Source organism: Kryptolebias marmoratus, linkage group LG5 (assembly GCF_001649575.2).
Source record: "Kryptolebias marmoratus isolate JLee-2015 linkage group LG5, ASM164957v2, whole genome shotgun sequence".
Lineage (NCBI taxonomy): Eukaryota > Metazoa > Chordata > Actinopteri > Cyprinodontiformes > Rivulidae > Kryptolebias > Kryptolebias marmoratus.
Window position 1 is genome coordinate 16,062,200 of NC_051434.1, and position 26,224 is coordinate 16,088,423.

Genomic DNA, 26,224 nt, shown 5'->3' on the forward strand with positions numbered 1-26,224 from the left:
CATGGAAAAGAGAAAAAAAATAAATAAACAGCAGCAACAATCAGGCGCAGCTCCGGTTTCCCTCGGCCGTGTAGGGTTTCCTTTTGTCCGCCGGGCATTGTTGTTTGCACGCAGCAGGAGCAGCTGTCCCGCTTCTTCTTTTATTGCTTTTTGTTTTTGTTTTTTTTTTTTTTTACTTCTCAGCGACATATGCCTGCATGAAAGTTTAACGTCCCTCACCTCCAGGTACAGGCAGATCCCGTAGGACTCGTTGACGATGATCTTTCCATCTTTGAAGGCAGGAAGCTTTTAACACAGGAAAAAAAAGAAGAAAAAAAAGACTTATTCATTTTCCTGCCGGGTGACACTTCGGAACAACTCGAGCAGTTTTTTTTTTTTTTTGAACCTACCTGACCCCTGCAATTGACGTCCATGACCTCCTTGGACTTGTGCTCGCCCTTCTCGAAGGAGAGCAGCTTGCTGTTGTAACCCTGCAGGTTCTTCTCCTCCAGCGCGATCATCACCCTCCAGCAGGGGGGAGAGCCGGAGCCCCAGTACAGAGTCATGTCCTTGGCCATGGTTTCCAGCGAGCGGCGTGCAGGTGGAGAGAGAAAGAGAGAGGGGGAGAGAGCGGAGGAGTACTGGAGGCTCCACACCTCCCTCTTTTTATAACCCGGCTCCGAGCCCTCTGCCTCCCGGATTGGCGGAGCGGAGTCCCGTCCCACAAGCTCTTGGGTTATCGTCGCCAGAGATCACCGACTCGAAGGCTTCCAAACCGGTCCGACCGCCCCCCTTTATGTCAGCCGTGATAAATTAGCAACGATATCACCCTGGAAGGCCCATTTTAAGGCTTTTATTTATAAAAAGGTGTTTAAATGGAAGTCTTTCAAGGGAAATGTGAGGGGGGGGAAAAGGACACGAGTCTAGCCGTGAAAGAGCTTCATGCAGAAGTTATACTTTAACAGAACAGGTTGTTATTAATGCTGAGCACATCGGAGGGGGTCAGCTTTAAGTGTTGGGGGGTGGGGGGGCAAAAAAACCACAAAAGCCGTAAGGAACTGTGTGTGTCCCGACAAAGAAAAGGTGCAAAAACAGGAGATCGCTGCTCCCGTCGTCTCTCCTTGCAGCCATGGCGAAACCTGGACTTTTTGACTTCTCACAATGACTCAGCACTTTTCATTCACCTCTGCACAGAGAGAAGCAAAAGGAAAAATAAAAATAAAAATCCAGCTCAGTCATCGACATGCAGCAAATATTTTACCATCCTGCAAGCTGCCGACGCCAGCCGCCTCATTTACCTCGTGGGACGTTTAAGGCGACGCTAAATGGAAGAGGAAAAAAAAAAAACAAAAACGAGAAAAACTGCGTCTTTGTTCTGCACAGCTGGCAGCTTCTTCGGGCTTCTTTGTCTGAGCGTGTCTGTCAGATATCGGCCAAACGACACGAAGTTAAAGAAGCAGAGGAGGGGAGAAAAAACCCCACCTGTCTGTCTGTTAGCAAAATATCTCATGAACCACTAGATGGATTTTAATGAAACTCTCAGGAAGTAATCGCTGGATGTGCCTCTACAGCTGATTGACATTTGGAGTTGATCCAATTCAAGATGGCTACCGCGGCTAAATGACCTCACCAAACACAAAAGCAACTAAAACTCCATTAATTTTACAGACGTCGAGATAAAATTTGGATTGGTAGTAGCTGAGAGCGAGTCCTAACACATAGTCTGAGCACTAACAGATTGCACAAGATCTTTGTGCATATTTTGGTAATAACTGTTGGGAGTCAACCCTGTCTGTCTGTTAGCAAAATATCTCAGAAACAACTGAATGGATTTTAATGAAACTTTCGGAACGTAAATACCGCATGTGCATCTACAGCTGATTAACGTTTGGAGTCAATCCAATTCAAGATGGCTACTGCAGCTATATGACCTTAGCAAACACAAAAGTGGCTAAAACTCTGTCGATGTTACAGATGTCGAGGTAAAATTTGGAACGGTAGTAGCCGAGAGTGAGTCCCGAATCATACTCCTGACAGAGGGCGAATAGATCGCGTGAAATGTTTGTTGAAAAGTTTGGCACGCACGGCTGCTGGCGGTATTTACTCCTTCAAGGAATGCTCCTCTGATTCAGAGTTTCTTTCTCTTTGTCACCACTTCAGCTACTTGCAGCTTTTAGGTAAGAACTTGTTGAATTAAAAAAAAAAAAAAGCATGAGAAGTCACAAGAAAACCTTGTGATCCTCATAAAGTTTATTCCTTGCATCGATGCATTCAAGCACCCCCCCTGATTGTAGTTTTTTTTCCTTGCCATTATCTTGTTGTTGTTTTTTTTCCCACTTTTTTAACAACAGCATCAGAGTTTCTCCTATGTGTCTGTGCTGGAAACTTGTGCATTTTGTCTTCTTCCTCCTCCTTTTTTTTATTATTATTCTCTCGTCACTAAGAGACAAAACTTCATCTCTCTGCTGGCAGAGCCTAACGAGTCCACAGAGTATTCACCGTATCCAAGGCAGAGAAAAAAAACAAAAAAAAACAGGAGGTGAACGTGCCAACGCCTGCGATGTCTGCGACGTGTTGCTTTATTTCTGCGTCCTTTAATATGTTTTTTTTAGTTATCTGATTTTTTAAAAATTTCATTTCATTACCCTGCACATAAAGAGCACGCGTTCGTAAATTCGGGCTTTTGGCACCGCCCTGGATAAATACAGGCCGAATGAAAAGGATAAAAAACAGAGCACATAATGTAGGCGAACTCTCCTGTATACACAGCAAACATGAGCATATTGTGCCTCGACCACTGGGTCGTGAAATATTTCTGAAGTCGTGCTTTGAGGCGTTCGAGATCCGTGTTGGCTGCAGCAGGAAAAAAAAAGGCCCGGTTCAACAGGAAAACTGGGGGGGGGGGAGAGTGCAGGTTTAAGATGGATGCCTGCGAGAGTCGTATGCGGACGGCTCTGTGTGGACGACAGCGTGACAGAACGCAACGTAAGAGGCAAGAAAAAGTGGTGTGTGTGTGTGTGTGGGGGGGGGGCACTGAGCAGTGAACCTACTGAGCGCTGTGATTTGTGCAAAGTCATCACAACACAGGGTAATTGAGCCGAGCAAACCAGTTCTTGGAACGAGCGATTCAGATACAACCCAAAGGTCACGCCATCTTCGGCAACGCCTTCTCCTGTCAGACCAGAAATGTTACAACACACACACGCCGCACGCCACAGCTGCTGGGACTATCTCTCAGATAATGACACAACCGAACCCCCGACAAGCGCACAAAGGTTCGGACATGAACCATCCAATCCGATCCAGACTTGAACAGATGTCAGCGTCTGAAGCACCCACTGACACAAGGAAAGAGGAAGCACGTTGAATCTCTCCAGTCCCGTTGCGTTTCGGCGCACTTGAACGTGTCACTCTTGCAGCCAGACGGGGCCGAGCTAGTAAAAACTACCGTACGCTAAAAACTACCGGAGCTCAACGGGTTAACGCAGTAACTGGAGGGATTGTAGGTTCAGTTTTTAAATGTTTTCTGTAAAAAAATTTTAAATAAAAAAATGCTTCGCGACGGAGTAATATAAAAGGCGCACTGTGTGAAACTTGTAGCATCACTCCGAGGTGTATATTTCTTTTTATAGATACGTGGCTTTCCGGTCATTTTGAAAAAGAAGAACTGCTCCAATCCCAAACGTTTTGCAGCGGTTCACACAAACGCTACAAACCGTGACACTCCGGTCAGATTCTCAGTACATGGTTGGTAACTTTAAGTTCTGCAGCGCAAATAGCAGCAGCAGCTAGCTGTAGCATTTGCAGTGCAGCCTGAGTCACCCCCAGCAAGGAATATCAGGAGATCTCTGCAGGAAAGATTGCGGAATGCAAATCTGACAGTGGCGTAAAGATTTAAATAACAGCGTTTGCATAAAGCACTGTGAGACTGTGAACACTGGAGTTGTTTTAACCCTTTCGAAGCCCTGAAGAGAGGAAGAGAAGCCCTCGGAACGCCGTTTGACCCGAAGGCCACGGGAGGGTTAAGATGGCGGCAACTGGCTTTAAAACTCAAAACCGGGCTGATAGCATTTTGACCAAGGTGGCGCGCCCGCCGTCTTAAAACAACTGCAGCCTTCAAAATTTCATTAAGCAAATGCTCGCATTTAAAACTTCACTTTTGCATTAACCGTTTGGCTTTGCAATTATTGACCTCAGGGCGTACAGGAAGCGAGACAGCAAAAACTGAGCCAGCGTGACGGTGGCGTCTCACCGGGCAGCGGCTGTCAGGAGAGTAGTTGATGACTCAACATTACGGGAAAATGTGTGAATATTTCCGCTGCTATCTCACTGGTGTTTGATGATTGCGAGCAACTTAGCCACGTGGCCGTGTTCTGAGCAGCCGGTTTTTGACAACCCCGGCTTGCAAAACCGCATTTCTGGCCGTGCACATTATTTTGTTGCCAACTCTAACCGTTCGGTACCCACCCTAGCAGCTGCCAACCCGTCTATTATTTAATCTAGGCAGATTTGGTCCAGTTTTTCGATAACTATTATTTATCATCGACGTGGTTTTTAGGCTCGGATGTTTTCTGTCAGAGCAAAGACAACTCTGGCACTCTTGAGACGGGTTGGAGACCATCCACGGCGACTTTGGGCCTATTTTTAGAGAAACTAATTTTTGAACAAGTTCAAAACACGTTGTTCGCCTGTGTAACTTACGCAAGAAAGTTAACGAACACCACAAAAGTCACCAAGACAGGGAATAGGGACCTATGACACCAAATAATGACTGATTGGAGACAAAATAAGAGAACAGACTGAGCTCAAACTGAGATCTAATTAAGACACTTAAAAATGGCGCCAAAAAGAATTGTTTGCAGTTAAGTTGCAATTTATTTGCCATTACATAAATGAGCCATAAGTACCAATTTTATGTGATTCCAAGTGAAAATCTACGTGTTTTCTCTCCTAGCTAACAGTCCACAGTGAGATACAGGCTTCAGAGTTTAATACTTAGTGTCTGAATGTTGCCGCTCTCGTAAGGTTCGGTCAATGTTTTGCTCTGAGGTGAACATTCTTCCAGTTTTGTTTTTTTGAAGTCTTAACAGGTTTCTCCTGACGAGTGGGTCTCCGTTCAGCACCGTTAATCGTCGATTCAACACTGATTATCTACCCAGATCCTGCAGACGACGGCGTGTTATGGCGCGGAGCGACAGGAGGGTTGCACCGTACGGTTTAGTCTTTCCGAATCTGGTTCTCTGCTTCCATCAGCAAGCATTCAGTTGAATGAATCAGTGAAGAAGGCAACTTTTACGCAGAAATAAACTTAAACTTTTATTAATAAACTCAGAGGACTACCAACGCTGTGCAGGCTGTACAGGCAGGAGTCTATAAACAGAATGACATCAGATATCAACACAATATATGTGGGCATAATAAACTGAAATCATCTGTTATTTATTTATTTATTTTATTCTGCTGTTCTGTAAACGCCGAAAGACTTTCAGGTCAAAATAACTTGTGGTTACCAACTGGTTCAGGGGAGGAAAAAAAAGGACCTTTATTAACGCCAAATCACTTAAATAAAAACAAAACAATAACCACTACAAGAACACGTATGTTGATTTAAGAGTCATTCCAACATAAAAAATAGGCCATTATTGTCTTTGAAAAACTACGCAGAAACTACAACAAATCCTAATAATTACTGAGGTTAAAAAAGGTGATTGAAACGGGTTTGTGTCTATTTGAAAAGTCTTTTTATGATTTGTCCATTCCCGCTCCAGTATTCATGTGGTTTATTTAGGCTCCGTCCTCATACATTTGCATCGTAACGTAATTGTCGTTTGGTTCAGAAAACGGCTCAAAACTAAAATGGTGTCGTGCAAGAAGTGTAGAGGTTTAATATTAGCTAATGTAGCTTTCTTTCAAAGCAGTATGTTGTTTTTGAGAAAGCGTTGTTTTTATAAGTCTGAAAAACTAATTTAAAAAAACGGAACTCGTTTGGCTAGCCATTAGGCTAGCCATTAGCCTAGCCATTAGCGTAGCCCGGACGAAAACTTTTTCCTATTCCGCACTCTATGACTGATGGCACGGCTGATAAGGTGCTAAATATTGATAACTATTAGACAAGACATCACTTCAACGTTGGCTGGGCAATCCAAAAAAAAAAATGTTAAAGGTAGAAATGCATATCTGCCATCACCTAGCATGCTAACCAAAAGTGTTGCTGGCACTCAAAGTTTCGATTGACTGGCAGCAACAACAGCAACAAAAATGTCTGCAAATTAATTGGAAAACAAAAAGAATGAAATATTTAGGCATTAATATTACTAAAAAGCTAAACAAAATATATGACGCTAACTATGGTTCAATGACTAATAAGATTAAAGATGATTTTGACAGGTGGGCTCCTCTGACCCTCGATTTGTACAACAGAATAGAAATCATAAAAATGATTATTTTACCTCAGCTATTATTTCTTTTTCAATCTTTATCAATAGAAATCCCTACAATGAATGGAATCGGATCATCTCCAGGTTTATATGGCGGAATAAGAAACCAAGGGTCCGTTACAAAACATTACAGTTACCAAGAGATAAAGGAGGAATGTCACTACCATGTCTGGAAAATTACTACAGAGCAGCGCAACTTCAGTTTGCGGTCTATTGGTGTGAAGAGGGGTATGAAGCCAAATGGAAAGAACTAGAATTAAGCCAAATTGACATCCCCCTTCAAGCTCTGCTAGGGGACAAACGACTCAAAAGTGCATATTTAGATGAGTTGTGTGCTTTTACGAAAGTCCCTCTCAACGTCTGGTTTAAAGAGCTCCGTAACCCACTTTTAGAGAGGAAAATGCGGTTACTAAGATGGATTGAGCATGATGGGGATTTTGCGCCAGTTCATCTTGATTTGACATTCAAAGAATGGACTGGAAAAGGAATGAAAACATACTGCATGATCTCTTCAGGTACCCATCTGGAAAGTTTCCACCAACTACAGGAGAAATTTCACCTTGATAAACGAGACTTTTTCAGATACTTGCAGCTCAGGGATTACTTTAATAAAAACATTAAAATAGCGGAAGGAAGTGACCAGGATCTCATTAGTATTTTTATCAATGCATACAAAGGCAAATCTTATAAGAAGAGGCTGTCTAGACTATACATGTGTTTGGAAGCCAATAAAAAAACATCAACACTATATATCAAAAATACATGGGAAAGGGAGGCGAACATAACACTAACGGAGGAGGAGTGGCTAAACATCTGCCAAATCAACTCCACCACCACCAGTTCAAGACTTTGGAGGGAATTTTCATGGAAGAACATGGTTAGGTTCTTTATAACCCCCAAAAGAACATTCTCTCAGACCGGTAGGGCAGTAACTGGGCATTGTTGGAGAAAATGTGATAATGTGATGGCTGACCACTTTCACATATTTTGGGGCTGCCCGCTGATTTATCCCTATTGGTTAACTATAGTTAAAGAAATAAAAGTAATACTTGGTTTTGAAATTGGGCACAATTTTCAAACTATGTATTTATGTAATCTACCAAATGAACTCAACGTTCAAGATAAGTATCTTTTGAAAATATTATTGATAGCAGGAAAGAAATCAATAACAAGAAGATGGTTCAGCGGGAGCCCACCGACTGTGAGAGACTGGTCAGCCACGGTAGAAGAAATATGTCATATGGAAACGCTTACCTTCTCCCTCAGACTACAACAGGACAAAATTGAAAAATATTGGTATAAATGGTTTATATATAAGAACTTGAAAGCAAGTTGAGTGTTATTTGTACATTACTCGGGGTGGAAGATGTGAGGGGGTGCTGGGGGGGATGGATGGGACTTGGTAAATTTGGACAAATCCCTTACCAGTTGGACTCTTCATGAAAATTTATGTACATTGTAACCTGTTTGCCGAATTAGTTTGTGTGGTTTAGGTATTTTGCTTCGCTGTATCCCTCCCTTGGTGACCTATTTGTTCTGAGTGTCGTTTGTTGTTCTTTTTGTGTTTTTTACTTATCTCTGTGCTGTATAAAAATGTAAATCTGACAATTAAAAATAAAGTATAAAAAAAAAAATGTCTGCAAAGTGGTTTTTCCTCTTCAAACATTTGGTGATCAGACTGGCTGTCTCATCTCGGAGTAGAAACAGGCTGCACGGGTTTTGTTAACAATGACGCCTTCGTTTTTTTAAAAGACTAAACCAAAAAATTATTTAAAAAAAAAAGAAGCAGCAGCTAATTGGGACTTTGTGTTGTGTTTTGTCACAGTAGTAACCACATTCGTTTTCACTGGAAGCTGCCCAGCAGGTTTGTCAGGACGTCTTGGTTTGCAGCAGAACTCATGTTAAACATAGACCTCCATGAATAATTTAGTACAAGCCAGGTTAAAGTAGTATCAGTTATACCATCAGCAATTTATTTATTGCCTTATGCTTTTCCACAGTTGATCAATTTCTTTTAGTTTTAACTTTTTGACAGTCAGCAGAAACATTTTAATTGGATTATTCACCCCATTAACAAGGAATTTCATTCATACTTTGAGCTTAAATCTATATTTAACCATCAATTAGCTGACATTTTTGGGTGTGAATGTGCATTATAAACTAAAAGAGCCAAGGACCGAAAGCGGCGCTTTGAGGAACTCCTTCTGGTCTTTGATGTCCTCAAATACAAACATAACAATCTTTTGTTAAAAGAATCTAATGGTAAAATAGGAACCATATAAACTGAATGTCTCAAGTTTCAGGACTTGCCAGATCCGTTAAACGTGTTTTGCTTCGAAAATGAACTAAAGATACCTGCGTAAAATAAATAAATAAAAAAAGGATTTACAACAATCAGCTGACATTTCAGTCTGTTGTCACAACTCGTGAATATTTGTTGCGGTGTTGTTTAGACAGAGAGGAGGAGCTGTGCTACAAACTCATACAAAAAAAAAACAACACAAGTGTCTTTCAACATAACGGCTTGGAAAAAAAAAAGGCATTTTCCTGATATATGCGGTGACTTTGAATAAAAGAAGTTAGTGTGGCCTATCAGAGGGAAGTTGTATCTCAGCCCTGAGCTGTTCTGTTGGAATAAAAATTTGTCTTTTAAATCAGCAAAAACAAACTGGAAGGAGTCCTTTTAAATCTTCACCCTCCAGCAGGGAGGAGAGCCCAGAGCCCAAGCACCCCTGAGGCAGAGGTCAGAGGTCACACACTATAAAAACAAAATTTTCTTTTGTCGTTTTCGATAATTTCATGAATTGCGCTGTCTTGTGCACACTGCAGAAACCGCTCCGTGATGTGAAGGAGGGTTCTGACACAAACTACAGGATAATTTACCATCTGACGCTTTATCTGCAATTGGGTTTAAAGAAAACTGATTCCTTCCCCCTCCCCCACTGCCTTATGAAATTCCTAGAAAGAATAAAAAAAATAAAAAAAGGGGGGGGGTGAAGTTGTAGCATGTGATTGTAACAAAGCAGCCTTTACTCAGGCTGTCGGCAACAATCTGCAGCTGCAAAATAAGACGATTGGATCCATTTAACACATACATTACAAATCTATACATGCTCCTTTTAGCCAAAATGAGGGGGGGGGATAGGTTAAGCTGCAAAGGTCCCGATGTCACCTTTCAGAGACTTTCAGTGCGCAGGAGGCGAATTTAACTGCTTAACAGAGGACGCCTTCACAAAAGCTGATTCACATTGTTTTTATTCACATTGAGCAGCCATCAGTGTCTCCAACAGGCTCCACACTCAAACAGGAAATGCAAAGGGACACAACTTCGAAGACTCCAGTTTATGAAAAAAAAAAAAAAAAAATCACAACACGGGACGTGCGAGCTACCTCTGTGCAGGCATTTAAAACCCAGATAAAGTGCCGATTACACATTTCAAGATAACCGGTAGCTTCTTGCTTCATCGTGGAACCCAAACGGGTCTTTATCTCTCCCCGACAGACCTTGAACACCTTTAAACCCTCGGCTCTGTGTGGTCGGCCACCAAGATAACGTTTTTTTTTTTTTTTACTATACAGTTTAACCAGGAAGGAGGAAATGTTTTGACACCAGGTGAAGCAAGACGAAGCACACACACACACACACACACACACACAGGGGTTCGAGTCAAGGCACACTGTCGGGTGTCAACACAATCGGTGTGAAAAGGAGAAACAAAACAAAAAGAAGCTTGTCGTCATGGGAAATGTGCCAACGCTACAGGAAGGAAGGCCTCAAAGCTGGTGTTAGTCAACAAACATCATTTGAATGCTACAAAAATTAGGGGCTGAAATTACTTTATTTTGTTAAGCGGAAGCATTTTAAAAGGGAAGAAAAAAATGCTTTTGTGCAGATTTCAGAGGTCCTTCAGGGTATCTTGTCCCTTGGGGTTTTCCAGCCAATGAGGGGGCCAGCTGGCCTTCACGCTGGGTCTGTCCTTCAGCAGGGCGTAATACTCGCCCAGCTTAGGGTAGCGCTCCGCAGACAGCCTGGAGAGCAGAGAGGAGCAGGCGTTTACAACTAAAAACAACAGAGCGGAACTGCTCACCCCCCCACCAACGAAGCCTCCCTTACCCAAACCTGAAGAGAAACGCCACGGTCGGGAAGACGACCACGTCTGCCAGGGTGAGAGCCGGTCCTGCCAGGTGAGAGCCTGAACCCAGCTGGGGACAAACGAGAATTAAAAAAAAAAAGGTTTGGTTGTTGAGTCATTGCATGTTGATGTGCAGTTTAGTCGCCCGCACACACACACCTTCGCCAGGTAACCCTCCCACAGTTTGATCTCCGTGCTCAGGTTTTCCTTGTTTCTCTTCAGAGCCGAGTCGTGTTGCTCCTCTTCCGGGACGTAATACTCGTAGAAGAGAACCGAGGCTGAAAGGAACCAAAAAAAATTAAATAAAGAATTGACACCCAAGTACTCGGCGCAGGACAAATACACCGGAGTGTGTCATTACTTTGAAAGGACACATAAATAAATATTCAACCAGTGGCCGCTCATGAGCGAGCGTTCATCTTCATAGGGTGGTGCGGGCGATCATGTAACTGCCTGCATCTGCCTGTCAGAAAGTAAATCACTAGTGGTACGTCTACAACCCGATGACCCTTTTGGACACAGCCCAATTCAAAGATGGCCGCTGCTGTAGCTGGCTGGTCGTAGCCAACACAACAATGGCTGCACGTCTGTCACTTTGACAGATGTTGAGCTAAAACCTGGGGTGGTCGTAGCTGAGAGTCATCCCAATCACAGAGTCTGAGGGCTAACGGGGTCTTCGTTCCAAACTGTGCAACCTGGATGTAAGAAAACGCAGCTTTCTGACGACGGCAGAGTTCAGACGAACTATAAGAAATTTAATTTCTAAACATCGGGATTTAGTTTTTTTAAATCCTGAAGGTTTGTAAGAGAAGCCACTTTTGGGTACTTTTAAAGCACAAGCTAAAAATTACATCTGGTCCAGTAGTATAAATATTTACGCAATACAAATTTGTAAAAAGGTTGTCGAGTTAAAAGCAACCAAGTTTAACGACAATGTTGAACTTGCTTTAAAGAGAAAAACAAAAAGAAGTGTCATAATGAAACCACAGCCTCATTATCTGTCTCACCGAGTTTTTCGTAGAAGGTGAGCCCCTCAAACGTGCGCTGGTACATCAGAGCTTGTTCTGTCGGGTCGTCGGGGATCAGCTTGGTTCCCTGAGACTTAAAGCGACTCTGTCAGAAAACAGACGGAGGGGTGGGGGAGCGGAGAAGTCGTCAAAAACTGTCATTTTTAAAGTCAAAATATGTCCAAGTGTCTTCTGAATGAAACCAATTAGCGCACTGGACGTCCTGCTCACCTCCAGGTAGAAGCAGGCTGCGTAGGATTCGTTAACGACGACGTTTCCGTGTTTGAAGGATGGAAGCTGAAGAGAAAAACAAGATGTCACCGTCACCGTTTTATAATTGTTTATTACAGCCCATTAAGACTAAATTACATTTCTTAGACCATCTTCTGTCCACAGTAGACATGTAAGGCCCCTTCATCAACATTTGACTCATTTTGTTTTTACAAATACTTACAATTTAATCCATTTACTCCTCCTTAATAACACTGAGCTAACAACTTTACATCTTTATCTGGCCTGCTAGCTAAAATGCTACCTACATTAGGGAAAAAAAAGTAAATTTATTAGCTAAAGAATTTACGTTTTTATCTAGTAAAACAAAAACGAAGCTTGCGCTCCTAATTTTAAGAGCAGGAACTTTCTAAAAGAGTTTAAAAATATATAAAATTAAAAAAACAGCTAATTGTTTCTATAGTGAGCAATGTTAGCAGTTCAGTCGTATTAGATTAAATTTAAACATAGCTTGTTGTTGATATTAAACACTTAAGCCAACAATTTTAAACAACTCTTGGCTAAAATCTGCAACTCATTTACTCTAGCAGTAATTTAATTTGTTTAGCAGCTTGCTAATTGTTTGAACAGCACCACTAAAAACAGTTTCTTTTATTATTTACGTTAGAACTAAAGTTTATTTTAGGCCCTTTCCTCCATAATGCCTTACTTCACACGGTAAACTCGTGTGCTAGTTGATAAAATTCGCTTTACTGGCAACAAACCTGCACAAACACCCACTTCAGACACAATAAAAGTTTAAAGTTTCACCAAGTTTTACTTTTTTTGCGCTGCTAGTGACAAAATTTACGTAGGTTACGTCAGATGCGTAAGATGGGCGGTTACGTAACAAATGTTTGCGTGTTCATCGTTATGTAACAAAGTCGTGGTACGTTTAAGGACAACGGGGCTTGTTTGTGTGCAACTGTTGCAACCTAAAAAGTGTAAACTATATTTATTTTTGCGCAGTATTAGTCGCGCAGATTACTGACAGGAGAAAAGAGAGAAACGCTGAGATTTGTGTGATTAAAGGATGCGGATACGAGTCTGTGGAGTCCGCTTTCGCGCGGGTACTTTTCCTACCTGGCCCCTGGGGTTGATATCTAGCACCTCCTTGGACTTCTGCTCGCCTTTCTCGAAGGAGAGCAGCTTGCTGTTGTAACCCTGCAGGTTCTTCTCCTCCAGGGCGATCATCACCCTCCAGCAGGGGGGAGAGCCGGAGCCCCACAGCAGAGTCATGTCCTGGGCCATGCTTTTAGATTTGAGAGCTTAAAACTCACAGTCTGCACACAAGCGAGGACCAATGCACGAAACGAGAGGAGCTTCTATTGTTTCTTCGATTCGTGGAGGAGCCTGTCAAACCTTATTGAGAGCGCGTGCTGCCGCCTGCTGGTTAGGAGATGGAACTGCACCCACAGGCGCTCCAGAAGCCTCACTTTTGATGCAAGTTTTAGAGCAGTGGAGGACCAACCCTGGTCCTTGAGGGCCACTATCCTGCGTGTTTTACTTGTTTCTCTGCTCTAACACACCTGATTTGAGTTAATGGGTGATTAACAGGCTTCTGCAGAACATGAAGAGGTAATTTAACCTTGAATCAGGTGTGTTGGAGCAGAGGAAACAAGGAAAACATGCAGGATAGAGGCCCTCGAGGACTAGGGTTGGCCACCCCTGTTTTCGAGGTTGTCCTTCTCCAACACACCGGTTGTAAATTAAAATGATAAGGCTTCCGCTGAGCCTGATAACGTCTGAATCAGGCGTGTTGGAGCAGGAATTTGTTAAAATAGGGGCCACAAGAACCAGTTTGGACTGAGCTTTCAAAGATTCAAAGATATGAAGCCATATTATTTAGTTTACAATAAATACTTCCTAATTAGCTCGTGACATGTATTAGTTTTGTCCCTCTCATTCCATGCAAACATATAGGGGATGGTTTAATATGGACAAAGTCTGTTCACTACTGCTATCTTCTTCTCTATTTCTGGTTGTAGTTTATTATCACCGATTCATGTTTTGTTCCTTCATCTTGCAGAGTTTCTATTTTAAGTAAGCTGCTCCGCATTACCGCTGTGTGAAATAAGAATAAACACAGACAGATTGAAATTTATCTGCTCAAAAAACATCTCATGGCACCAACCCTGCAAATTAACTAACATCCTTCTAATGATGTGTATTAGGGGGTGAAAAAAAACAACAAAAAACCCCAGAAATGTTGCCAAAATATAAAAAGTAATACAAGCTGGTCAGTTGACTGAACAGAAAATTACTCGCTAAACAAATGTAGGGCTTGTAAAGTTATTTTAACGCTTAGATGTAAACTGAAATGAGGTTATTTATCTGTTTGAAGATATTCTTGAGGCGGATGTGCGCCTAACATTTGTGCTGCACTTACACGAGTTGGCCACTGGGTGGCAGCATACACAAGTCACTAGGATTATGGTTAATGTGAATCTTTACTCAAATTAAAGTCTTTCATAGAAAAATTAGCAGTAAAAGTCTACTAAAGTGACCACTATGGTTAAATGGTTTAATTAGAAGCAGAAAAGACTCCTTCAACTTTGGAATATTACTTTAAAATCAATCCTAATTTCAGTTTTATTTATTAAAGCACACATACTATATAATTCCTGACTTTTCTACGATATGAAACCTGAAAGACTCTTATTTTCCCCTCTGAAGCTACATTTATATATACAGTTAAAGCTGACATATATGAAAAAAGCTGAAATATTCCTCGACACTCTGTGATCTCAGAGATTAGGAATGCTGTTCATGCACGTTTATAATAATCAGGATCATTTTAGTCACATTTTTGGGAAAAAAATGCTCCTCAGCTCAAACTTTATGACTGTTTTAACACATCAAAGGAGATAATATGGCTTAAATTTAATAAGTCTGAACTTTTCTGATCCAGATGGTTCACTAAGGGTCTACTTTTAATTAAAAGAAAAACTTATTTGATCATTTATGTGGCTGTCGTCTGACCCCCTAGGTAAGCTGTACACCATAAAAGCTGTCAGTGTGCGCGCTCCCGAGTGAGGGAGGCTGAGACTTCAGAGCTTGAGTCGCATTTCTTCCATTTTCAGGTGAAAACGAGCCCGCTGGAAACGCAACAAGACGAGAGCCTGGACGCCCTGAACCGAACTGCACCTCTGTGTGAAATAAGAACGAGCTTTATTACATTTACAGCTGAACAAGGCGACGGGTCGGACGGTCTTCAGAGGTCCTTCAGGACGTCGTAGCCCCGTGGGCTGGGCAGCCAGTGCGGGGGCCAGCTGCTCTTAATGCTGGCTCTGTCCTTCAGCAGCCTGTAGTATTTGGCCAGCTTGGGGTACTGTTCCACAGACAGCCTGAAGAGAACGAGCAAAGACATCACGGCACAGAAAAGTCAAAAAACAAAAACAAAAACTCAGCCACCCACCCGAAACGGAAGGCGTAGGCGACGTTCGGAAAGGCCACCACGTCGGCTAACGAGAAGGCTCCCGCCAGGTACGAGCCCGCTGCCACCTTGAACCGTATGGATAGATTAGCTCAGTGTGTTTGCACGTGTGTGTGTGTGTGTGTTGCTCGTACGTTCTGCAGGTAGCTCTCCCAGAGTTGAAGCTCAGTGGTCAGGTTGTCCTTGTTCCTCCTCACGGCCGAGTCGTGGCGCTCCTCCTCAGGGACGAGCCAGTCGTAGTAGACGACGGAGTCTAAGACAGAACAGCCGAGAGCGACGTGTGTGCACCACAGTTTGCTACCGGGTTTTGTGTCCGCGAGCGGGGGGGAAACCTACTGAGTGCGTCGGTGAGGGCGAGGGCCTCCATCATGCGCTGGTACATCACCGCTCGCTCTGCGGGACCGTCGGGAACCAGTTTGCTGCCCTGAGACCTAAACTGGTTCTTGAACCCACAGCAGACACGAGAGCTTTAACCCCACACTGTCGGTCGTCGTATACAACGTTCAAGCGGCGTTTCTTTCGTTACCTCGAGGTACAAACAGGCTGCGATGGACTCGTTCACAATGATGTCCCCGTGTCTGAAGGCAGGGAGCTGCAAGCAGACAGGCAGCTGAAGCATTCACAACACTGCAATCGGTTTTATTTTGTTGCCTTACAACCTTAACTGGTCCCACATTCAAAACACTTCACATTAATGAAGCTAAACGGGGCGAAAAACTTGTTATAAATAATTGAGTTATACCAGGAAGTCCTTAGGTTCGTCTCCCCGAGCTTCATACATCTAACCACTGACGTTTTTGTCCTTTCTTCATGTCCAAACAGCTCCGTCAGGCTGGACGGGTGCTGCTTGTGTCCAACAACATTTACATCAAACCAGAGGTTCTTAGTCGGATTGAGGTCTGGGCTCTGACTGAACCATTCCAGGACATTTAAGAGTCACAAGAGTTTCATTTTAGTCTCAACTGACCACAGCACCTTCTTCCACATGACTCTCCATGCACATTTCAAATGATCTGTCTTGTTTTTTCCCCATCTAGCCGTGCCTTTAACAGGTGGAAGAGAGGAGAGGTGGAGGTGTGCACTTGAAAGACGAGGGATGAAAGTCAGCTGCAGGACAGAGTCCATGTGCGTGAATGAGAGGGAGGCAGGCGGAACAGTGAGGCTACAAGGAGCAGAGGTCACAGAGGTGCAGGACTTCAAGGACTCAGGGTCGACTGTCCAGGAAAACGGGGAGTGTGGTGAAGAGGTGAAGAAGAGAGTCCAGGTGGGATGGAGTGATTTGAGACAAAAAGGTGGCAGCAAAGGTCAAAGGAAAGGGTTGAAGACAGTGGTGAGAGCAGCTGTGTCGTATGGTTTGAAGACAAAAAGACACGAGACAGAACTGGAAGTGGCAGAGCTGAAGATGTTGAGGTTCTCCTTGGGACGAGGAAGGATTAGGAATGAGGTCATAAGAGGTACAGCACAGGTTGAAGGACTGAGAGATAAAGTTAGAGAGGCCAGACTGAGATGGTTTGGACATGAGCAGAGGAGGGACAGTGGGTATATTGGTTGAAGGATGATAGAGATGCAGCTGCCAGGACAAAGACAAAGAGGAGATATATGGATGCAGTTAGAGAGGACATGGAGGGAGTGAGGACAGAGGACAGAATTAGATGGAAGAGGATGACTCACTGTGGAGACCCCTGAAAAGGGAACAGCCAAAAAAAAAAAGAAGCATCAAGTCAAACTCTGTGCAGCTTCTAGTGGTCCTCGAAACAGACGCTTCCATCTGTAGACGAGCTGCCTAGCTCCTACAGGACTATCCTTAGCCTCCTGGATGTTTCTCTGATCTGTGGGTTTTGGTGGACGACCCTCTCTTGGCATCATCTGCGGTGTCATCATCAGTTTATTTTTCCTAATAATAAATGTAATGGAGCTCCATGGGATCTTTTTTTTCTTTCATTTTTTTATTACTCCAGCTCTGATTTTCTTTGGTCTTCATGCAGGCTCTTGGTAGGTGGTAGCCCTCACTGCTTAGAGGTGTTGATATATATATATATATATATATATATATATATATATATATATATATATATATATATATATATATATATATATACCATTTAATTATACCCACATTTAACTGCTGGAACTGTGCTTACTACAGTTTTTGCCTTCTTTCTCTAAGCAGGAAACAGCTCTTCTATACCAGTGGTGTCCAGTCCTGGTCCTGGAGGGTCTCTATCCTGCATGTTTCAGGTGTTTCTCTGCTGTGACACAGCTGATCTGAATGACTGAATGATTAACAGGCTTCTGCAGAGCTTGAAGACCTGCTGAGGAGCAGAGAAACATCTAAAACATGCAGGATGGAGACTCCAGGACCAGGATTGGACACCTCTATTCGTGCAGACTCTGCTCTGAGTGTACACAGAATGAGTAGTAGTCGATGGTACAACGAACTTTGCGATCAGCATGTACCTGCTATGCCTACCTGTCCTCTTGGGTTGATTTCCAGCACTTGTTTCGTTTTCTGCTCGCCCTTCTCAAAGGACAGCAGTTTGTGTTTGTAGCCCTGCAGGTTCTTCTCCTCCAGGGTGATCATAACGCGCCAGCAGGGAGGAGAGCCGGCGCCCCACAGCAGAGTCATCGACTTGGCCATCGCTGACACAAACCTAACGAGCCGGGAGTCGGTTAATCCAAAGGTTGGTGCGTGGAGCCGCGCCCACGAGTTAAAGTGCAACTCCGGGGGGTGAAAGAAGAGGGAAAACAATGACGTGAACATTCAGTCGTTTTTTTTTCCTTTTTTTTATTGCAGAACGCTGCGTACACGGCGTCTCAGGTGAAAGTGTTGACCTCACACGCCCCCCACCCCCCCATGTCCTTTTTTTCAAGTACCGACAAAACGCACACGACCACAGGTTCCCAAATCAAGTCCTACATCCGCTCCCGACTCTCAGCAGGGAGCAACACTGGAGGAAACAAAAAAATCGCAGCAATCGCATCTTTTATGGGTTTTCTCTTTTAAATAGACATTCACAGAAACACCTGCTTTCCCTCAGACTATGATACAAGTTCCGACAAAGATAACACACAAGCTCACTCACTACACGTGCACGCTGGAGAACTACAGGGGTTTGACCGGGAACATTTACACGTTTTATGCAGTTTTCCTGCGCGTCCAGAAGACATTATTACATTTAACAAGTCAATATCTTTTGTTTTTTTTTTCTTTTACATTTTACAAAAAAGTTCCTCTGAGACCATAAAAGTTATATTTTTTTTCTGTGTTTTTTAGTCATTTTGACATCAGAGACTAGACATGTCAGTTAAGGTGCAAGATGTTTCAAATAAATACTGAGAACGCCGCTACTGTAAAGGTGACAGCTTCGAAGCCACCGGAGCGGCGGTCGGGTCGCGACAAGGTCCCTTTTTTTTTGTTGTTGTTGTTGTTGTTGTTGTTTTTTTTTTTCTTTTTAAAAGAAAAAGGCACTTGTCAGACTGAAAACCTTTCCCGTTCCTGTAAAACACACTTTGCAAACGTGCAAAAAAAAAAGGGCTCTGCATTTCTAATACTCCCCACGGAGGCCATTACTTCGTCTCTGCTCGTTCGCTCGGAATCTTTTGAAACGATTTAAACGCAAATTAAAGTTGCCTCTTTCCGACGAAAATTCACAGCTTCAATGAAAAAAAAAAAAAAAAAAAAACAAAAAAACAACCAAATTATCCCTTTGGAATAATTTGCGGACAAGTCTGAATCGATTCAAGTCGGCTAATGTCAAGTTTAACGTACGAGGCGGGGACGGGCTCTGGAAGAGATTTTGACCTCCGTTGTTTCAATGAACTTCACACAAAACGAAACAAACGAACAACAAAAAAAAACACTATCAAGTTGGCAGCGTCGTCACTCAGAAACAGTCGAGACTAGCAGCTGGCAAACAAAAAAACCCCTGAAGAAGCTGGTGGACATAGTGTGGCGAAGACGGACGGAAGCGTCTCCACAGGTGATCGGCAGGCGATCGGACCTTCTCTTTCTCTTCCTTTATGCCTCCGGAGAATCCGTCAGACCCAAGGCGAGAGCTTCTTCGGGAGTCAGGCCGTTTTTCAGAGTCCGCCTCACTACGGGGTGGGACAGGACAGGACAAAGAGAGTCAGTCACCGTCTGACACCAAACATCCTACAAGAGAACTTGTGTGAAGTTCAAACGGCTCTCCTTCTTTCATCTTAAACATGCTCCGAAATCCTAATTCCAATGGAAAGGCCTGGTTTACTTATAGAAATGCATAAAATCAGTTTTAGACAAAGATCTTGGCCAACTGCTCAACTACTGCCACTTCAGATTTTAGCTGAATATCTGTAGAACTGACTGAATGTCAGCCTTTATATTTGCCAAGGTCATTAGGTGTGGCAGCCATCTTATATTGGGCTGTTAATCAGTTGTAGATGTTCATCCAGGGATTACTTCCTAAACGTTTCACTAAAATCTCAAAGTGGTTCATGAGATGTTTTGCTGACGTCGTACGTGATTTGCGGTTGGCCCTGGATCTCCTCCTCTCTCTGGGCTGCGCTCTGGTTCCCGGGCCCTGAGTGGCGGACCGCACGATGCGCTCCATGATTTCGTCCGCGGCGTCGTCCCCGCGGCCGGGCGTGTCCTCCGCGGGCGGCGTCCACGCCTGCGCGCTGCGGCCTGCGGAAGCAGGAGGTGAGAGCTTAGGGTCCGAGCGAACGACTCCATGTCGAATCCACTGCACCACTCCCTTTTCCTCACCTCCTCGCCCGGGTCGGGACCTGGTCCGGGTCCGCAGGCCCGGCACAGCGCTGACCTCCTTGTCGCTCAGGCTGGTTCTCAGCACGGCTTTCATGTGCTCGTGCTCCATGGCGTCCTCGGCGTGGCCCAGACCCTGAGGCTGCTCCGCCTCCTGGCTGCCACCGGGGGCGCTGTTGTTGCCGCAGCTCGATCCGTACCGACCGGGCTGAGAGAAGAAACAGATGGACGGAGCGTCAGGACTTGGCAGCAGGTTTAACTAGTATTTTTGAACTTTTAACTGCAGCATGCTGAAGGTAACTCATCAAGAAACCTGTAAAGGTTTTTAAAACCATCTGTGCTTTTATGGTTCGGTTCACCCGGTCGGTCGTTATATAAAGAGTTAGTATCGATCCACGCAGGCAAACACACACGTCCACACGGGCAGGCAAACAGCTTGATACCTCACGCTCATCTTCATCGTCAGACTACAGCAGAGAGGAAGATTTCAATCGAAGAGCACGAAGAAACAGGAAGGAGGGGGGAGGAAAAAAGTGAAAAAGCAGCACCCAGTTTGGGGAAACGAGAAACCGAAGGGAGTTCTCTGCGGGCGGGGCGCTCACCGGAGTGTTCACGTCCATGATCAGCTTCCCCCGGGTCTTGTTGCGCTCGCGGTGGTCGGCCCGTTTCTGCTTCTGCTGCAGGACGCGCTCGCGGGTGGTCCGATACTCCAGCGCGAACTCGCTGAGGATTTTGCTGAACCTGTTGACGCTGATCTCCCTCACGCTGTAGGCCGGGTGGCCGAGGTACAGGAGGAAGGAGTGAAACCTGGAAGGGACACGGAGTCAGTATTTTCTTCATGCGCCAACACAACAGAAGCAGTCGTTTGGCTCGCCGGGAGCGACATGCACCTGTTGATTAATCTGCGGTGAACTATCTTGAGGATGATGATCCTCTCGGCGCAGTCTTTGAGGAAGTCGGACATCTTCTGCTTCAGCTGAGGCTTCATCTCGTGCTTGGCGATCACCTTCAGGTGGTCCCACGAGGCCTTGCAGCGCCGCTCCATCTGACACAGGTTCTCCTGCAGCTGATCGAAATCCACCTGACAGAAATGGGAAGAGAAAAGAAAACATGGCGCCCAATTTCTCAACCTGGAGTAAAATGTGGCTAAAGATATAAAAAGGGCATCACTCTTCCAGTGGTTTGTTTCCACCAACATCTAACATGGTCTATGGTACATTTTGATCATAAAATATGGTTCCAATGCATTTTTTTTACAATATTTTCTGACTTATGGAGCAACAGCAGGATCCATTTTGGTAAAACATATATTTAATTATTAACCAATAACCAACAGCAGACTTATGTTTTTTTATATCTCATTTTGACTCTGCCATGTCCACAAAGCTAAACAAGTGTTTAGATTTCTAATATGAACGTTATTATTTTTGTTTAACTAGATTCCTTCCAGATATTCCCAAAAGGTCCTGCCTGGACCTGAGAACAATAATAAAAGTAAATAAATAAATCAAATTTGTTTAAAATAAATTAAAATAATGGCTTATAATAATGAACCCATCATACTGTAACTAGATACCAGACTGGAAGCTGGAAGTTGAAGCCGCAGAAGTCGAGCCCTCTAGTGGCTGGCCGCAGCGCAATTTTAAAGCCCCGCCCCCCTCCATGTAAGCGATTAGAACATCGTTTCAGGTGTTGGCTTTGGCTGATTCACGTGGCTCTTAGCTTGCTGCTGCGGGTTCAAATGTCATTAGATATTTCATGCTTAAAAGAAATGTCGTCAGACACCATGACTGTGTGCGGGGAAAGTGGGCGGGACTTTTAGCCCGACATCTCAGGCGCAGGTTCCAAAAACGCATCATGGCAGCGCCTGTGAAACACGACGTCGTGGCTTCCATTTCTCAATGGCAGGACAAAGGGATGCCGAAGACGGGAGCGCACCTTTGCCGAGCGCGTGATGGCGCCGATCTCGGAGTAGAGGTCGGTGCTCTCGGGGAAGTTCTCCACCACCGCGGAGCAGGCGTGATGAAGCAGGGACTGCTTGTGGACCGTGTCCTTCACCTCCGGAACCTTCTCCAAATAGGTCAGCTCGAAGCCTTTGGCCTGGAAAAGTCGAGTTGGAGTTACTTGTGTGTTGCCTGCCCGGTTGGCGCCGATGGGGTGAACCTGGAAGGGGCGGGACTCACGTTGGTGCTGTTGAGGAAATTTCCGATCGAGAGCAGCGTGGAGAGGACGTATCGTAGAGTTTTGTTCTTTACCAGCTGCTCCATGCCTTCCTTCAGATCCTGCAGTGGCTCTGCAACTTCCTAAGAAGACACACACACATTATCTCATTAGTCCAGGTAGTCAACGTGGCTTTCATTAGTCTGCAGGTGTGCCAGCGGTGAACAGGTGCATCTCCTTTTCTGTCACAAACCATCTGCTCCTGTCACGTGAACTTGTTTAAAAGTTGCTCATTTTCTGTAAGATACGCGAGCAGCAGCACGTTCTCTTGTGCGCCTGAGCTCGTTTGCCTGCGCGGTATGTTGCCCCGCATTAAACTTTCCACCAGCGGGGCGGCCGTCCCGCGAGGTCAGGTCAGATCAGGTCAGGAGCGAGCAGCTCTGGCGAACACGCCGTCCCGTCCCGTCCCGTGCCGTGCCTTTCGTGGCGAGATGAAAGACAAGCGGCGTCCTGCTGAGGGCTGTAAAATTTACGGGACGGCAACAGCGCCTCTCCTCCTCCTCGCGGCTCTCTGGCTTTGAACTTTCTCCTCCTGGACGCATTCTTCTCCGCAGCGATCGTGGCGTGCCAGAAGATGAAGGCAAGGCGCTGTTAATAAGCGTGCATATTTTGTTATGATGTAACTCTGCCGATGTCTTGCGGATGTTGTTTGTGCTTCCTGCCACCAGTGTCGGACACACACACACACACACACACACACACACACACACACACACACACACACACACACTGGCACACATGCTTTGCACCTTTACCCAAACCTCAACAGCACAAAGTTCATGTATAATCTTTGTGTTCCTGCTTAAAAACAGTGGCTTTAGTTTGTCTGTTCTATAATTATCATTCTTACAAAATAGTCACTAACACATTTTTAAAGACAAAAAAGAAAGTATTTTTTCTCTTCAGACTGACCTTCTCTGTCACTTCATAGTCCATCTTGAAGGCCCAGAGCTGCAGTCTGGCAGAGAGCTCGCTGATGGACGACAGAGTGAGGAGAAACTGCTCTGCAGAACCCAGCGGGACGTCTGGGTTGGCCATCTGGGCCTCCTGGATCTTCTGCTTCTCCTCCTCTGTCGGAATCATCGTCAGGAGTTTCTGAGAGGGAAGAGAGAGAGAGAGGTGGGCCAGTGGATGACAGGTCCGAGGACCGATCCGGGCAGTTCTCGCTCTTCCCACCCTGCCAGGTTCTCTCACCTCGATGCCCTCCTTGTTGAGAGCGTACTCGTCGAAGTTGAGGATGGCCGTCTTGATGGTGCGCGGAGGAGGCAGGACCGTCAGGCCGATGTTGATGGCGTTACTCCTCTTGGAATCCAAAATGATGATCTCCTGACGTTTGCCATCTGCTGCCGTTTTCTACAACAGGACAAAAAAAAAAAGTCAGAGATGGATCTCGATGCCCATTTCCCAGCTGTGGGGAGAATGTAGGTATTGGAAGCAGGATATGCCACGAGTCGTTAAATTCATAGTCACTGTTAGAGTTTTATATGACCATGTTTGGTCTCATCAACACTCTAGGTTAATGAAACCTCTCAAAGGATGGAAGTTCAAAGGTGTTATCCCATGAAAGTGTGAACAAGTTGAAGGTTTTTACTGCCATGTGGAAATCATCTACTTGTCATGTGGAAACAACAGAACTTAAAGGTAAAGTGAAGCCATTCTGTCCATGTAAAAACTATCTTACCCGTCTTAGATAATGTAGCTTATTGAGTAACCTCAGTATACAGAATTTCACAGTGGTTCATGTGAGGTTTTATATACCTTACAGTGTTTTTACATGCACATCTGGTCACATCCGGCAGCCATTTCTTAATATTTCTGCTGAAAAAACCATGCAATAAAAATTGTAATGTGGTGTAAACGTTTAAACCAGTGGTCTCCAACCCTGGTCCTCGAGTGCCACACCTGATTTGAATCAATGGGTGATTAACAGGCTTCTGCAGAACATGAAGAGGTGATTTAACCACTGAATCAGGTGTGTTGGAGCAGAGAAACAAGTGAAACATGCAGGATAGAGGCCTTCAAGGACCAGGGTTGGAGACCCCTGGTTTAAACAATGACATTTGAATGAACCAATGATAAATTTAGCAGTTTCAACTTGTTTTAAGTTGGCAAAATCCACTTTGGAGCGCTAGCTGGAACGCTTATTGGCGAGATAATAATAACGGCTGGACTGAATGGACCCACTTATCCTTATAATAGAGGTTTGTTTGAGGAGCATCAACACAACATCTGCAGAGGCCACCATTGTGTTTTCACAACTCGCAGCTCAGGAGCTGACCCATAGACTGAAGCAGTGGCTCAGACGTATGAGTGGCCTGACTTCAGCTCAATGTCTTTGAAGACCTTTCTTATTTAAAGGCTTGGTGAGAATAACAAAAATAATCAAAATCTCTTGTTTAAACGAGCTCAAAACACACAAGGTTCTTGTTTGAGCCTAAAAAGATCCACTTTCAGCTAAAAAAAAGACAACCTGGAGATCATCTGGCTAGCAAGCTGCTGATTAAATAGCAAACCTCAAAGTCCATAAAATGGTGCCAAAACAATAAGGCAAATGGTATCTACAACTATAGAATATGTGCTGTAAAGACCTTAAAAAATTAAATGGTGCATAGTGAGAGAAAACGTCTTTTTCCATAATTGGTGTAATTTTAATTTGAACTTCCAACTATCTGAATGAGTCATGATGTTAAATTTAAAACCTTAGTTATATATTTTTCCATCTTCAAACCAAAGTTAGACGTCAGTATCATACTTTAACAGTCCATCACTAAAGATTCAACCCCTTGATAGTACGTCTGTTTTGTTGCCTTACAACCTGAACTTTAAATAGATTTTCATTTTGATTATAAATAATGGACCAACAGAAAATACTTTAGATTAATGCAGTTAAATAAGGGATGGAATCTTGTTTCAAATAGTTCTAAAAATATATAAAACAAAGCTGCGATGCAAGCATAAATATTCACCTTTCTTTGCTTTAAAGGTCTGACCGTTACTTTTCAAAACCCCGTAATTTTTTAAAAATAAGATCCAGTGTCTATGTGTCCAATGGTGTCAGTCTGTAGCTGCTCCAAGAGCTCCCAATATCAAACATTTATGACATTCAAAGACAAAACCCAACCCCTCTCGTCATGTTGACAACATTTATCCCTACAGTGAAGCCCGGTGGTGGCAGTGTCATGATGTGGGGGATCCGCAGCGGGGACTGGGGAACTGGTCAGAGCTGAGGGGAAGATGGATGGAGCAAAATATGGAGACATATAGAAAAATATTGAAAAAAACTGAGTCTTTGAGAGGTTTGAAAGTGGAAGGGAGGTTCATCTTCCAGCGGGACGATGACCCAAAACACTCTGCTGGAGCGACACTCCAGTGGATTAAGGACCAACAGTTAAATGTCCTGAAATGGACCCAGAAAGCTGAACCAGAACCATGGCTGCTACGGTGGCTCTACAACGTATGTCTTCAAAGTGGTGGTTTTAATGTGCAACTAAAAACAGAAAATTCCCTGTAATCTGGCACCAATCATCAGTGCATTTTTTTTTTTTTTGAATACCTTTGTAACTGATATTTCCTTTGACTTGGTCTCAAACAGGTGCTCCAGTTTGCCCGTGTCCAGCTTCACAGGCTCCACCTTGGACCAGAATGAGTCGCTGCTCCACTTGCAGTCCCTGTACTGAGAGTCTGTGGGCCGGACCTGGCGACAAACACAACAAGAGCGGACTGCGTTACGTGGACGCATGTGTTAGACATCCGTTTTCTATGGAAAAAACAAAAAACAGGGAGCTAAAAATACAGTTGATGATTCCTCAATCTTAATCGCCCAAGAAAAGGAAGTCTTTATTTCAGTTTGCAATTTTTTCTGCTTAATAAAAAAAAAAAAAAACGTTTCGACCCACCTCGCTCCAGAAGAGCCTGATCGTCTTCTTCTTTTTGTTAAAAAGTGGCGGCTCCGAGGGCGGAGGCACCGGGACTGGAGCGCTAAAGGAGGGAGGGGGCGGCGG

At 44.2% G+C, this 26,224-nt stretch overlaps 4 protein-coding genes across 4 annotated transcripts in view; all 4 read right to left on the minus strand.

Annotated features, from left to right (window-relative positions):
• Positions 1-602, minus strand: part of LOC108238081 (glutathione S-transferase A-like) — a 2,328-nt gene extending 1,726 nt beyond the window's left edge. The window contains 2 exon segments of the mRNA NM_001329349.1: positions 220-285; positions 390-602. Coding sequence (NP_001316278.1) covers positions 220-285; positions 390-557 — 234 coding nt within the window. The 5' untranslated portion in view covers positions 558-602.
• Positions 603-9,943: 9,341 nt separating this feature from the next.
• Positions 9,944-13,186, minus strand: LOC108238111 (glutathione S-transferase A). Its single transcript, XM_017419976.3, has 6 exons — positions 12,910-13,186; positions 11,788-11,853; positions 11,557-11,662; positions 10,709-10,827; positions 10,531-10,619; positions 9,944-10,445 (listed from the first exon to the last, which is right to left on the minus strand). The coding sequence occupies exons 1-6, from the start codon at positions 13,075-13,077 to the stop codon at positions 10,313-10,315; spliced, it is 681 nt and encodes a 226-aa protein (XP_017275465.1). The 5' UTR covers positions 13,078-13,186; the 3' UTR covers positions 9,944-10,312.
• Positions 13,187-14,980: 1,794 nt separating this feature from the next.
• LOC108239351 (glutathione S-transferase A-like) lies at positions 14,981-18,263 on the minus strand. Its single transcript, XM_017422016.3, has 6 exons — positions 17,733-18,263; positions 15,789-15,854; positions 15,599-15,704; positions 15,397-15,515; positions 15,245-15,330; positions 14,981-15,173 (listed from the first exon to the last, which is right to left on the minus strand). Exons 1-6 carry the CDS (start codon positions 18,021-18,023, stop codon positions 15,041-15,043), a joined length of 801 nt encoding a protein of 266 aa, XP_017277505.2. The 5' UTR covers positions 18,024-18,263; the 3' UTR covers positions 14,981-15,040.
• Positions 18,264-18,655: 392 nt separating this feature from the next.
• fhod3a (formin homology 2 domain containing 3a) overlaps positions 18,656-26,224 on the minus strand; it is a 56,948-nt gene continuing 49,379 nt past the window's right edge. The window contains exons 19-30 of the mRNA XM_037975815.1: positions 26,120-26,223; positions 25,777-25,917; positions 23,418-23,576; positions 23,136-23,318; positions 22,187-22,306; positions 21,942-22,103; positions 20,894-21,084; positions 20,606-20,810; positions 20,447-20,470; positions 20,007-20,211; positions 19,761-19,925; positions 18,656-19,357 (exon numbers count right to left, since the gene is read on the minus strand). Of these exons, the coding sequence (XP_037831743.1) occupies positions 19,281-19,357; positions 19,761-19,925; positions 20,007-20,211; positions 20,447-20,470; positions 20,606-20,810; positions 20,894-21,084; positions 21,942-22,103; positions 22,187-22,306; positions 23,136-23,318; positions 23,418-23,576; positions 25,777-25,917; positions 26,120-26,223 (1,736 nt within the window). The 3' untranslated portion in view covers positions 18,656-19,280. The remainder of the gene's footprint in view (positions 19,358-19,760; positions 19,926-20,006; positions 20,212-20,446; positions 20,471-20,605; positions 20,811-20,893; positions 21,085-21,941; positions 22,104-22,186; positions 22,307-23,135; positions 23,319-23,417; positions 23,577-25,776; positions 25,918-26,119; position 26,224) is intronic.

Excerpts from the sequence above, each read along its gene's own strand:
- LOC108238111 (XM_017419976.3), bottom strand. The coding sequence starts at position 13,077 with ATGGCCCAGGACATGACTCTGCTGTGGGGCTCCGGCTCTCCCCCCTGC. Across the intron at positions 11,854-12,909 it reads ATATCAACCCCAGGGGCCAG|CTTCCATCCTTCAAACACGG; the intron begins GTAGGAAAAGTA and ends TTTTCTCTTCAG. Across the intron at positions 10,446-10,530 it reads GCGTTTCTCTTCAGGTTTGG|GCTGTCTGCGGAGCGCTACC; the intron begins GTAAGGGAGGCT and ends TCTGCTCTCCAG.
- LOC108239351 (XM_017422016.3), bottom strand. The coding sequence starts at position 18,023 with ATGTTCACGTCATTGTTTTCCCTCTTCTTTCACCCCCCGGAGTTGCAC. Across the intron at positions 15,516-15,598 it reads CGCCCTCACCGACGCACTCA|ACTCCGTCGTCTACTACGAC; the intron begins GTAGGTTTCCCC and ends GTTCTGTCTTAG. Across the intron at positions 15,174-15,244 it reads GCCTACGCCTTCCGTTTCGG|GCTGTCTGTGGAACAGTACC; the intron begins GTGGGTGGCTGA and ends CGTTCTCTTCAG.